The 13441-nt window shown below is 47.0% G+C and overlaps 1 protein-coding gene across 1 annotated transcript in view; it reads right to left on the minus strand.

The window, feature by feature from the left end:
• polq (polymerase (DNA directed), theta) overlaps positions 1–13441 on the minus strand; it is a 119378-nt gene that overhangs the window by 65070 nt on the left and 40867 nt on the right. Inside the window, exons 12-17 of the mRNA XM_045213510.1 lie at positions 13050–13192; positions 7187–7666; positions 2251–2444; positions 1106–1230; positions 719–962; positions 311–638 (exon numbers count right to left, since the gene is read on the minus strand). Of these exons, the coding sequence (XP_045069445.1) occupies positions 311–638; positions 719–962; positions 1106–1230; positions 2251–2444; positions 7187–7666; positions 13050–13192 (1514 nt within the window). The remainder of the gene's footprint in view (positions 1–310; positions 639–718; positions 963–1105; positions 1231–2250; positions 2445–7186; positions 7667–13049; positions 13193–13441) is intronic.

A 13441-nucleotide genomic window follows, 5' to 3' on the forward strand; every position in this document is an offset into this window, starting at 1 on the left:
TCTCTCTCTCCTCCACTCCTCCTCTCTCTTCCCTCTCTCCCTCCTCCACTCCTCTCTCTTCCCTCTCTCTCTCCTCCACTCCTCCTCTCTCTTCCCTCTCTCCCTCCTCCACTCCTCTCTGTTCCCTCTCTCCCTCCTCCACTCCTCTCTGTTCCCTCTCTCCCTCCTCCACTCCTCCTCTCTGTTCCCTCTCTCTCTGCTCACCATTGTTCATCTGTTCTTCCTCTTTCCTCTCTACCTCGCTCTTCTCTGTCCCTCTCTCCTCTACCTCTTTCTGTTCAGCCATGTTTCTCCCTCCCTCTCTCCTTTCTCCTCTTCCCTCTTTCTCTCCGTCTTCCATCGCTTTCTTCTCGTTCATCCTCCTCTCTCCATCTTTCCGGGATTTGGACCGGTCCCGCTGTGTCTCAGGTGAGTCGTTGTCATGGTCGTTGTTAGGGCGTGTCTCCGTGGGCAGTGTCCCGGGGTCCCAGGCCACACCCAATAGGGCGAGGTCTTGCTGGAGGAGGAGCCTGGCCTCAGACACAATCTCAATGGCTGCCTCGTGTTCTGTTAGAGCCCGCCCCCCACTGACCCAGACACACCGTAAGCTCCGCCTCTCGGCTGCCTCCCCCTCACTCTCATCCACCGCACGACGAGAACTGGAGAGGAAGAGATCATCATCATCATCACCATCATCACCATCACACTCCTCCAACACACTCTCCTCCTTCCTCCTAACCTCTTAAAGGGGACAGCCTTGCGTAGGGCCTTCTCCACCTCAGTGACCTTTGCCCTGGCCAGCTGGGCCACCGTAGCGAGGCCCTGGTCATAGAGCGTCCGTGCTCTTGTTGCGCTCAGCAGCGAGACCCTGACCAGGTCCATCAGTTCCCTCTGGACCCCGAAGCTCAACCTGGTCTGGTACTGGGAAAGAAGCAACTCCAGGCTGTGCCATCCCAGCCGCCGGCAGAACACCGTTACCATGCCTACGGGACAGGAAACCACAACTTTACTATGGTTACAGCCTGGTCTGGGACAGAAGTAACTAAGGGAACACTGTTACCATGCCTACGGGACAGGAAACCACAACTGCTGAAGAGACTGTGTTACCTGGGTGGGGGGGGGTTACCTGCATAGGTGGAGGCAGACTGCTGTAGAGACTGTAGCTGTCCACGACTACAGTTGTACTTGGTTGCCACGGTACCCAGAGGAACCTCATTGACCAAGTCCTGAAGGACCAGAGTAGTGAAGAACCTGAAGAGAAGGAGCAGGGGTTAAAGGGTGGGGGTGGGGGTGTGTGTGTGTGTGTGTGTGTGTGTGTGTGTGTGTGTGTGTGTGTGTGTGTGTGTGTGTGTGTGTGTGTGGGTGTGTGTGTGTGTGTGTGTGTGTGTGTGTGTGTGGGTGTGTGTCTGTGTGTGTGTGGGTGTGTGTGTGTGGGTGTGTGTGTGTGTGTGTGTGTGTGTCTGTGTGTGTGTGTGTGTGTGTGTGTCTCTGTGTGTGTGGGTGTGTGTGTGTGTGTGTGTGTGTGTGTGTGTCTGTGTGTGTGTCTGTGTGTGTGTGTGTGTGTGTGTGTGTCTGTGTGTGTGTGTGTGTATGTGTGTGTGTGTGTGTGTGTGTGTGTGTGTGTCTGTGTATGTGTGTGTGTGTGTGTGTGTGTGTCTGTGTATGTGTGTGTGTGTGTGTGTGTGTGTCTGTGTGTGTCGTGTGTGTGTGTGTCTGTGTGTGAGTCTGTGTGTGTGTCTGTGTGTGTGTCTGTGTGTGTGTGTGTGTGTGTGTGTGTGTGTGTCTGTGTCTGTGTGTGTGTGTGTGTGTGTGTGTGTGTGTGTGTCTGTGTGTCTGTGTGTGTGTCTGTGTGTGTCTGTGTGTGTGTCTGTGTGTGTGTGTGTGTGTGTGTGTGTGTGTGTGTGTGTGTGTGTGTGTGTGTGTCTGTGTGTGTGTGTGTGTGGTCCAGGGTTTCCGTTATGTGGCGCTGGACATTTGACTGGCAGCATTTTAATTTACTGGACATTTAAGAAAATGTATCGGACCCATTAGGGTGAAACCTGCCTTCCATTGACGATGCACTTGAATGGCGAATGGAAAGCGCACTTCAATTACCAGTTGAGAAATAAAAATAGTAGCTATTTTAAATCGTGGCCTTTAAAATGGTTTTTAACATACGAATGCATTTAGAACTGTTGCGCAATGATTGGGATTTTAGTTTATTGATCGACTTTTCACTATAATATTTTTGCCAGAGGCCGGCTATCGGAAACCCTGGTTTGCGTGTTGTACCGTTTGTGTATGGCCATCTGTCGTCTCTGTCGCTCTGTCTTGGCGATCAGTTTCCCGCTAACAGACCGAGCCAGGAAGCTCTCCTGGACCCCCACCAGCTCTGCTACTCTCTTATAGGATGAGCCAAGCGCCTCCCAGAGACACCAGAACTGGTACCAGTCAATTGTGGTCCACTCAGCACACACAGGAGTTATCTGGAGGACACACACACACCAGAGTTATCTGGAGGATACACACACCGGAGTTATCTGGAGGACACACACACAGGAGTTATCTGGAGGACACACACACCATAGTTATCTGGAGGACACACAAACACCATAGTTATCTGGAGGACACACACACACACCAGTTATCTGGAGGACACACACACCAGAGTTATCTGGAGGACACACACACCAGTTATCTGGAGGACACACACACCAGTTATCTGGAGGACACACACACCAGTTATCTGGAGGACACACACACACCAGTTATCTGGAGGACACACACACCAGAGTTATCTGGAGGACACACACACCAGTTATCTGGAGGACACACACACCAGAGTTATCTGGAGGATACACACACACCAGAGTTATCTGGAGGACACACACACCAGTTATCTGGAGGACACACACACCAGAGTTATCTGGAGGATACACACACACCATAGTTATCTGGAGGACACACACACACCATAGTTATCTGGAGGACACACACACCAGAGTTATCTGGAGGATACACACACACCAGAGTTATCTGGAGGACACACACACCATAGTTATCTGGAGGACACACACACACCAGAGTTATCTGGAGGACACACGCACACCAGAGTTATCTGGAGGACACACACACACCAGAGTTATCTGGAGGACACACACACACCAGAGTTATCTGGAGGACACACACACACCAGAGTTATCTGGAGGACACACACACCATAGTTATCTGGAGGACACACACACACCAGAGTTATCTGGAGGACACACACACACCAGAGTTATCTGGAGGACACACACACCAGAGTTACAGTGGGGGAAAAAAGTATTTAGTCAGCCACCAATTGTGCAAGTTCTCCCACTTAAAAAGATGAGAGAGGCCTGTAATCTTCATCATAGGTACACATCAACTATGACAGACAAAATGAGAAAAAGAATTCCAGAAAATCACATTGTAGGATTTTTAATGAATTTATTTGCAAATTATGGTGGAAAATAAGTATTTGGTCAATAACAAAAGTTTCTCAATACTTTGTTATATACCCTTTGTTGGCAATGACACAGGTCAAACGTTTTCTGTAAGTCTTCACAAGGTTTTCACACACTGTTGCTGGTATTTTGGCCCATTCCTCCATGCAGATCTCCTCTAGAGCAGTGATGTTTTGGGGCTGTCGCTGGGCAACACAGACATTCAACTCCCTCCAAAGATTTTCTATGGGGTTGAGATCTGGAGACTGGCTAGGCCACTCCAGGACCTTGAAATGCTTCTTACGAAGCCACTCCTTCGTTGCCCGGGCGGTGTGTTTGGGATCATTGTCATGCTGAAAGACCCAGCCACGTTTCATCTTCAATGCCCTTGCTGATGGAAGGAGGTTTTCACTCAAAATCTCACGATACATGGCCCCATTAATTATTTCCTTTACACTGATCAATCGTCCTGGTCCCTTTGCAGAAAACAGCCCCAAAGCATGATGTTTCCACCCCCATGCTTCACAGTAGGTATGGTGTTCTTTGGATGCAACTCAGCATTCTTTGTCCTCCAAACACGACAAGTTGAGTTTTTACCAAAAAGTTCTATTTTGGTTTCATCTGACCATATGACATTCTCCCAATCCTCTTCTGGATCATCCAAATGCACTCTAGCAAACTTCAGACGGGCCTGGACATGTACTGGCTTAAGCAGGGGGACACGTCTGGCACTGCAGGATTTGAGTCCCTGGCGGCGTAGTGTGTTACTGATGGTAGGCTTTGTTACTTTGGTCCCAGCTCTCTGCAGGTCATTCACTAGGTCCCCCCGTGTGGTTCTGGGATTTTTGCTCACCGTTCTTGTGATCATTTTGACCCCACGGGGTGAGATCTTGCGTGGAGCCCCAGATCGAGGGAGATTATCAGTGGTCTTGTATGTCTTCCATTTCCTAATAATTGCTCCCACAGTTGATTTCTTCAAACCAAGCTGCTTACCTATTGCAGATTCAGTCTTCCCAGCCTGGTGCAGGTCTACAATTTTGTTTCTGGTGTCCTTTGACAGCTCTTTGGTCTTGGCCATAGTGGAGTTTGGAGTGTGACTGTTTGAGGTTGTGGACAGGTGTCTTTTATACTGATAACAAGTTCAAACAGGTGCCATTAATACAGGTAACGAGTGGAGGACAGAGGAGCCTCTTAAAGAAGAAGTTACAGGTCTGTGAGAGCCAGAAATCTTGCTTGTTTGTAGGTGACCAAATACTTATTTTCCACCATAATTTGCAAATAAATTCATTAAAATCCTACAATGTGATTTTCAGGATTTTTTTCTCATTTTGTCTGTCATAGTTGACGTGTACCTATGATGAAAATTACAGGCCTCTCTCATCTTAAGTGGGAGAACTTGCACAATTGGTGGCTGACTAAATACTTTTTTCCCCCCACTGTGTGTGTGTGTGTGTGTGTGTGTGTATATATATATATACACACACACACACACACACACATATATACATACATATATACAAATACACATACATACACACACGCACATACAGTGGGGAGAACAAGTATTTGATACACTGCCGATTTTGCAGGTTTTCCTACTTCAAAGCATGTAGAGGTCTGTAATTTTTATCACAGGTACACTTCAACTGTGAGAGACGGAATCTAAAACAAAATTTCAGAAAATCACATTGTATGATTTTTACGTAATTAATTAGCATTTTATTGCATGACATAAGTATTTGATCACCTACCAACCAGTAAGAATTCCGGCTCTCACAGACCTGTTAGTTTTTCTTTAAGAAGCCCTCCTGTTCTCCACTCATTACCTGTATTAACTGCACCTGTTTGAACTCATTACCTGTATAAAAGACACCTGTCCACACACTCAATCAAACAGACTCCAACCTCTCCACAATGGCCAAGACCAGAGAGCTGTGTAAGGACATCAGGGATAAAATTGTAGACCTGCACAAGGCTGGGATGGGCTACAGGACAATAGGCAAGCAGCTTGGTGAGAAGGCAACAACTGTTGGCGCAATTATTAAAAAATGGAAGAAGTTCAAGATGACGGTCAATCACCCTCGGTCTGGGGCTCCATGCAAGATCTCACCTCGTGGGGCATCAATGATCATGAGGAAGGTGAGGGATCAGCCCAGAACTACACGGCAGGACCTGGTCAATGACCTGAAGAGAGTTGGGACCACAGTCTCAAAGAAAACCATTATATAAATAATAATAAATACTTGTTCTCCCCACTGTATATATACATACATACATCCTTTTAAAAAATGTATTTCCATGATATTTTCTACTTAGGCCTCTACTTCCAGCTTATACATACTATATACATTTTATCGACACAGTCAAATTCTACAATAATTATATTTTCTTTGTTTTTACTCCTGAACTTCCTCCGATCATTTTCATGATGTCCATCTGGTTTGCTTCTATATGCCATATCTTTCTAACTGTGCTCTTTCACAAAAGCTCTCAACCTATAACCTATATACTTATTATGGACACAGTATGCTTTACATTAGTTATCTTGTTGTTATTAGTTGTTAGTTGTTATTAGTCCCATCCTTCAGCTCCATTCAACACCTCCCATCTATCTCTTAACACCATCCATATTGGATTTCTATTTGCCATATATTTTTTAACTGTACTGTGATGTTTTACAAAAGTTCTGAACCTTTCTATTCTCATTGTTTCTATAGATTGTCAATTGAAAACAAACATTTTTGCTAAAAGTATTATTATATTATTGATCAATTGACTATGACTGTTGTTTATGAAGCATGTGACAAATCAAATGTAATTTCATTTCAATATAGAGCTTTTAGCAGCACTACTTAGCAGATGTGGTGGTCTGAAACAAGTGAGCTTGCCAACATTCTTTCTCTATGAAAATGGAATGTTGTTCCCTTATCTAACACTCGCTACATTTACTGTCAATATAGCATAAAAAAAACATGATTGCAACTGAGAATATTGGGTCGCGACTGAGACAAGCTGGTTAAATTTTGGTCCCGAGGCAAAACCAGTTGAGATTTACATTTACGTCATTTAGCAGACGCTCTTATCCAGAGCGACTTACAAATGATCCACTGATGTAGAGGAAATACACACTCACACCCACGCAAGTTATCTGGAGGATACAAATACAGGAGTTATCTGGAGGATACAAATACAGGAGTTATCTGGAGGATACAAACACCGGAGTTATCTGGAGGATACAAATACAGCGGTTATCTGGAGGATACAAACACCAGAGTTATCTGGAGGATACAAACACCGGAGTTATCTGGAGGATACAAACACAGGAGCTATTTGGAGGATACAAACACAGGAGTTATCTGGAGGATACAAACACAGGAGTTATCTGGAGGATACAAACACAGGAGTTATCTGGAGGATACAAATACAGCGGTTATCTGGAGGATACAAACACTGGAGTTATCTGGAGGATACAAACACAGGAGTTATCTGGAGGATACAAACACAGGAGCTATTTGGAGGATACAAACACAGGAGTTATCTGGAGGATACAAACACAGGAGTTATCTGGAGGATACAAACACAGGAGTTATCTGGAGGATACAAACATGCATTATCTGGAGGGAGAGAGAGGGGGGTACCTGGTAGAGTGCATTATCTGGAGGGAGAGAGAGGGGGGTACCTGGTAGAGTGCATTATCTGGAGGGAGAGAGAGGGGGGTACCTGGTAGAGTGCATTATCTGGAGGGAGAGAGAGGGGGGTACCTGGTAGAGTGTGTGTAGGTCGTTGTCCAGCACGAAGCCCTTCATGGCTCTCTGTAGGTCTGAGAAGATGCCCAGTGCCTCAGGAGGAGAGAGGGAGGAGGAGAGGGTGGCAGAGCCCAGGTGGGTGGGGCAGTACCTCTCTTCTCCTCCTGCCCCCCCTCTCTTCCTCTCTCTCCCATCTCCCTCTCTTTGGATAGATATGAACTCATTCTCAATCAACCATTCCACACAGGCCTCTATCGCTCCCTCCGTCTCTCCTCCCGTCGCTCCCTCCGTCTCTCCTCCTGTCGCTCCCTCCGTCTCTCCTCCAGTCTTCCCTCCTCCCTCCGTAATGGCGCCCCCTGGTGTGGTAATGGCGCCCCCTGGTGTGGTAATGGCGCCCCCTGGTGTGGTGTCATAGCGGGCACCAGCAGCCAGCAGCGTACAGGAAGCATAAAGCCTCACATCCTGAGGAGAGCTGGCCACGCCCCCAACAATGATCTGACAGGAGACAGGTATATAGATGATCTGACAGGAGACAGGTATATAGATGATCTGACAGGAGACAGGTATATAGATGATCTGACAGGAGACAGGTATATAGATGATCTGACAGGAGACAGGTATATAGATGATCTGACAGGAGACAGGTATATAGATGATCTGACAGGAGACCGGTATATAGATGATCTGACAGGAGACAGGTATATAGATGATCTGACAGGAGACAGGTATATAGATGATCTGACAGGAGACAGGTATATAGATGATCTGACAGGTGATGAGACAGGTACAGTGAGGAAAAAAAGTATTTAGTCAGCCACCAATTGTGCAAGTTCTCCCACTTAAAAAGATGAGAGAGGCCTGTAATTTTCATCATAGGGACACGTCAACTATGACGGACAAATTGAGGGGAAAAAATCCAGAAAATCACATTGTAGGATTTTTTATGAATTTATTTGCAAATTATGGTGGAAAATAAGTATTTGGTCACCTACAAACAAGCAAGATTTCTGGCTCTCACAGACCTGTAACTTCTTCTTTAAGAGGCTCCTCTGTCCTCCAGGCTGGGAAGACTGAATCTGCAATAGGTAAGCAGCTTGGTTTGAAGAAATCAACTGTGGGAGCAATTATTAGGAAATGGAAGACATACAAGACCACTGATAATCTCCCTCGATCTGGGGCTCCACGCAAGATCTCACCCCGTGGGGTCAAAATGATCACAAGAACGGTGAGCAAAAATCCCAGAACCACACGGGGGGACCTAGTGAATGACCTGCAGAGAGCTGGGACCAAAGTAACAAAGCCTACCATCAGTAACACACTACGCCGCCAGGGACTCAAATCCTGCAGTGCCAGACGTGTCCCCCTGCTTAAGCCAGTACATGTCCAGGCCCGTCTGAAGTTTGCTAGAGTGCATTTGGATGATCCAGAAGAGGATTGGGAGAATGTCATATGGTCAGATGAAACCAAAATAGAACTTTTTGGTAAAAACTCAACTTGTCGTGTTTGGAGGACAAAGAATGCTGAGTTGTATCCAAAGAACAACATACCTACTGTGAAGCATGGGGGTGGAAACATCATGCTTTGGGGCTGTTTTCTGCAAAGGGACCAGGACGACTGATCCGTGTAAAGGAAAGAATGAATGGGGCCATGTGTCGTGAGATTTTGAGTGAAAACCTCCTTCCATCAGCAAGGCATTGAAGATGAAACGTGGCTGGGTCTTTCAGCATGACAATTATCCCAAACACACCGCCCGGGCAACGAAGGAGTGGCTTCGTAAGAAGCATTTCAAGGTCCTGGAGTGGCCTAGCCAGTCTCCAGATCTCAACCCCATAGAAAATCTTTGGAGGGAGTTGAAAGTCCGTGTTGCCCAGCGACAGCCCCAAAACATCACTGCTCTAGAGGAGATCTGCATGGAGGAATGGGCCAAAATACCAGCAACAGTGTGTGAAAACCTTGTGAAGACTTACAGAAAACGTTTGACCTGTGTAATTGCCAACAAAGGGTATATAACAAAGTATTGAGAAACTTTTGTTATTGACCAAATACTTATTTTCCACCATAATTTGCTAATAAATTCATTAAAAATCCTACAATCATAGTCATAGTTGACGTGTACCTATGATGAAAATTACAGGCCTCTCTCATCTTTTTAAGTGGGAGAACTTGCACAATTGGTGGCTGACTAAATACTTTTTTCCCCCCACTGTATATAGATGATCTGACAGGCGACAGGTATATAGATGATCTGACAGGACACAGGTATACACTTCCAGTCAAAAGTTTTGGACACACCTACTCATTCAAGGGTTTTTCTTTATTTTTTACTATTTTCTACATTGTACAATAATAGTGAAGACATCAAAACTATGAAATAACACATATGGAATCATGTAGTAATCACAAAGGTGTTGCAAATAGTCCAGGTAGCCATGATTAGCTGTTCAGCAGTCTTATGGCTTGGGGGTAGAAGCTGTTGAGGAGCCTTTTGGACCTAGACTTGGCACTCCGGTACCGCTTGCCGTGCTGTAGCAAAGAGAACAGTCTATGACTAGGGTGGCTGGAGTCTTTGACAATTTTGAGGGCCTTCCTCTGACACCGCCTGGTATAGAGGTCCTGGATGGCAGGAAGCTTGGCCCCAGTGATGTAATGGGCCATACGCACTACCCTCTATAGTGCCTTGCGGTCGGAGGCCGAGCAGTTGCCATACCAGGCGGTGATGCAACCAGTCAGGATGCTCTCGATGTTGCAGCTGTAGAATTTTTTGAGGATCTGAGGACCCATGCCAAATCATTTCAGTCTCCTGAGGGGGAATAGGTGTGTTTGGACCATGATAGTTTGTTGGTGATGTGGACACCAAGGAACTTGAAGCTCTCAACCTGTTCCACTACAGCCCCGTCGATGAGAATGGGGGCGTGCGCAGTCCTCTTTTTTTTCCCTGTAGTTCACAATCATCTCCTTTGTCTTGATCACGTTGAAGGAGAGGTTGTTATCCTGGCACCACACGGCCAGGTCTCTGACCTCCTCCCTATAGGCTGTCTCATCGTTGTCGGAGATCAGGCCTACCACTGTTGCGTCATCGGCAAACGTAATGATGGTGTTGGAGTCGTGCCTGGCCATGCAGTCATGGGTGAACAGGGAGTACAGGAGGGGACTGAGCACGCACCCCTGAGGGGCCCCTGTGTTGAGGATCAGCGTGGCAGATGTGTTGTTACCTACCCTTACCACCTGGGGGCAGCCCGTCACGAAGTCCAGGATCCAGTTGCAGAGGGAGGTGTTTAGTCCCAGGGTCCTTAGCTTGGTGATGAGCTTTGAGGGCACTATGGTGTTGAACGCTGAGCTGTAGTCAATGAATAGCATTCTCACGTAGGTGTTCCTCTTGTCCAGGTGTGAAAGGGCAATGTGGAGTGCAATAGAGATTGCATAATCTGTGGATCTGTTGGGGCGGTATGCAAATTGGAGTGGGTTACTGGGATAATGGTGTTGATGTGAGCCATGACCAGCCTTTCAAAGCACTTCATGGCTACAGACGTGAGTGCTACAGGTCGGTAGTCATTTAGGCAGGTTATCTTAGTGTTCTTGGGCATAGGGACTATGGTGGTCTACTTGAAACATGTTGGTATTACAGACTCAGTCAGGGACATGTTGAAAATGTCAGTGAAGACACTTGCCAGTTGGTCAGCGCATGCTCGGAGTACACGTCCTGGTAATCCGTCTGGCCCTCCGGCCTTGTGAATGTTGACCTGCTTAAAAGTCTTACTCACATCAGCTACGGAGAGCGTGATCACATAGTCATCCGGAACAGCTGGTGCTCTCATGCATGCTTCAGTGTTACTTTCCTCAAAGCGAGCATAGAAGTGATTTAGCTCGTATGGTAGGCTTGTGTCACTGGGCAGCTCGCGGCTGTGCTTCCCTTTGTAGTCTGTAATAGTTTTGAAGCCCTGCCACATCCGACGAGCTTCGGAGCCGGTGTAGTACGATTCAATCTTAGTCCTGTATTGACTCTTTGCCTGTTTGATGGTTCGTCGGAGGGCATAGCTGGATTTCTTATAAGCGTCCGGTTTAGAGTCCCGCACCTTGAAAGCGGCAGATCTATGCTTTAGCTCAGTGCGGATGTTGCCTGTAATCCATGGCTTCTGGTTGGGGTATGTACGTACAGTCACTGTGGGGACGACGTCATCGATGCACTTATTGATGAAGCCAGTGACTGATGTGGTGTACTCCTCAATGCTATCGGAAGAATCCCGGAACATATTCCAGTCTGTGCTAGCAAAACAGTCCTGTAGCTTAGCATCTGCGTCATCTGACCACTTCCTTTTTAACCGAGTCACTGGTGCTTCCTGCTTTAGTTTTTGCTTGTAAGCCGGAATCAGGAGGATTGAATTATGGTCAGATTTGCCAAATGGAGGGCGAGGGAGAGCTTTGTACGCGTCTCTGTGTGTGGAGTAAAGGTGGTCTATAGTTTTTTCCCTCTGGTTGCACATTTTAACATGCTGGTAGAAATTAGGTAGAACGGATTTAAGTTTCCCTGCATTAAAGTCCCCGGCCACTAGGAGCGCTGCCTCTGGATGATCATTTTCTTGTTTGCTTATGGCCTTATCCAGCCCGTTGAGTGCGGTCTTAGTGCCAGCATCGGTTTGTGGTGGTAAATAGACAGCTATGAAAAATATAGATGAAAACTCTCTTGGTAGATAGTGGGTCTATAGCTTATGGAATACTCTACCTCAGGCGAGCAAAACCTTGAGACTTCCTTAGTATTTGATTTTATGCACCAGCTGTTGTTTACAAATATACACAGACCGCCACCCCTTGTCTTACCGGAGTCAGCCATTCTATCCTGCCGATGTATCGTATATCCCGCCAGCTGTATGTTATCAATGTCGTCGTTCAGTCACGACTCGGTGAAACATAAGATATTACAGTTTTTAATGTCCCGTTGGTAGGATAACCTTGATCTTAGGTCATCCAATTTATTTTCAAATGATTGAAGATTGGCTAATAGGATTGATGGGAGCGGCAGTTTACTCGCTCGCCGTCGGATCCTTACAAGGCACCCCGGCCTACGTCCACGATATCTCCGTCTCTTCCTCATGCGAATAACAGGGATTTGGGCCTTGTCGGGTGTCTGTAGGATATCCTTCGCGTCCGACTCGTTGAAGAAAACATCTTCGTCCAATAGGAGGTGAGTAATCGCTGTCCTGATATCCAGAAGCTCTTTTTGGTCATAAGAGACGGTGGCAGAAACATTATGTACAGAATAAATTACAAATAAAGCGAAAAAACACACATAATAGTACAATTGGTTAGAGGGCTGTAAAACGGCAGCCATCTTCTCCGGCGCCATTGCTCGTGTTTCTTGGCCCAAGCAAGTCTCTTCTTATTATTGGTGTCCTTTAGTAGTGGTTTCTTTGTAGCAATTCGACCATGAAGGCCTGATTCACGCAGTCTCCTCTGAACAGTTGATGTTGAGATGTGTCTGTTACTTGAACTCTGTGAAGCATTTATTTGGGCTGCAATTTCTGAGGCTGATAACTCTAATGAACTTATCCTCTGCAGCAGAGGTAACTCTAGGTCTTCCATTCCTGTGGCGGTCATCATGAGAGCCAGTTTCATTATAGCGCTTGATGGTTTTTGTGACTGTACTTGAAGAAACGTTCAAAGTTCTTGAAATTGTCCATATTGACTGACCTTCATGTCTTAAAGTAATGATGGACTGTCGTTTCTCTTTGCTTATTTGAGCTGTTCTTGCCATAATATGGACTTGGTCTTTTACCAAATAGGGCTATCATCTGTATACCACCCTACCTTGTCACAACAACTGATTGGCTCAAATGCATTAAGAAGGAAAGAAGTTCAGTGGTTAGATGTCAGACTACTGTACCTCCAGGATGGCTCGGAGCATGCTGGTGGTTAGCCCCTCCCCCTCCCTCTTCACCAGGCAGCTGCTGATTGGCTGCAGAGCGCCCTGGAGAAGACACACTCCCTTCTGACGCTCCGCCTCCTTACACACCAACACACTCTCCCCTAAAGGGGAGGAGAGAGAGAGGGGGGGGAGAGGGGGAGGGGGGAGAGGGGGAGGGAGAGGGAGAGGGGGAGAGGGGGAGAGGGGGAGAGGGGGGGGGTGAGAGGGGTGAGAGGGGGAGAGGGTGAGGGTGAGAGGGGTGAGAGGGGGAGAGGGGGGAGAGGGGGGTGAGAGGGGGAGGGGGAGAGGGGGGAGAGGGGGAGAGAGGGGGAGAGGGTGAGAGAGGGAGGGGGGTGAGAGGGGGAGAGGGG

Source organism: Coregonus clupeaformis, unplaced genomic scaffold (genome assembly GCF_020615455.1).
Source record: "Coregonus clupeaformis isolate EN_2021a unplaced genomic scaffold, ASM2061545v1 scaf0117, whole genome shotgun sequence".
In the NCBI taxonomy this organism is placed as follows: Eukaryota; Metazoa; Chordata; class Actinopteri; order Salmoniformes; family Salmonidae; genus Coregonus; species Coregonus clupeaformis.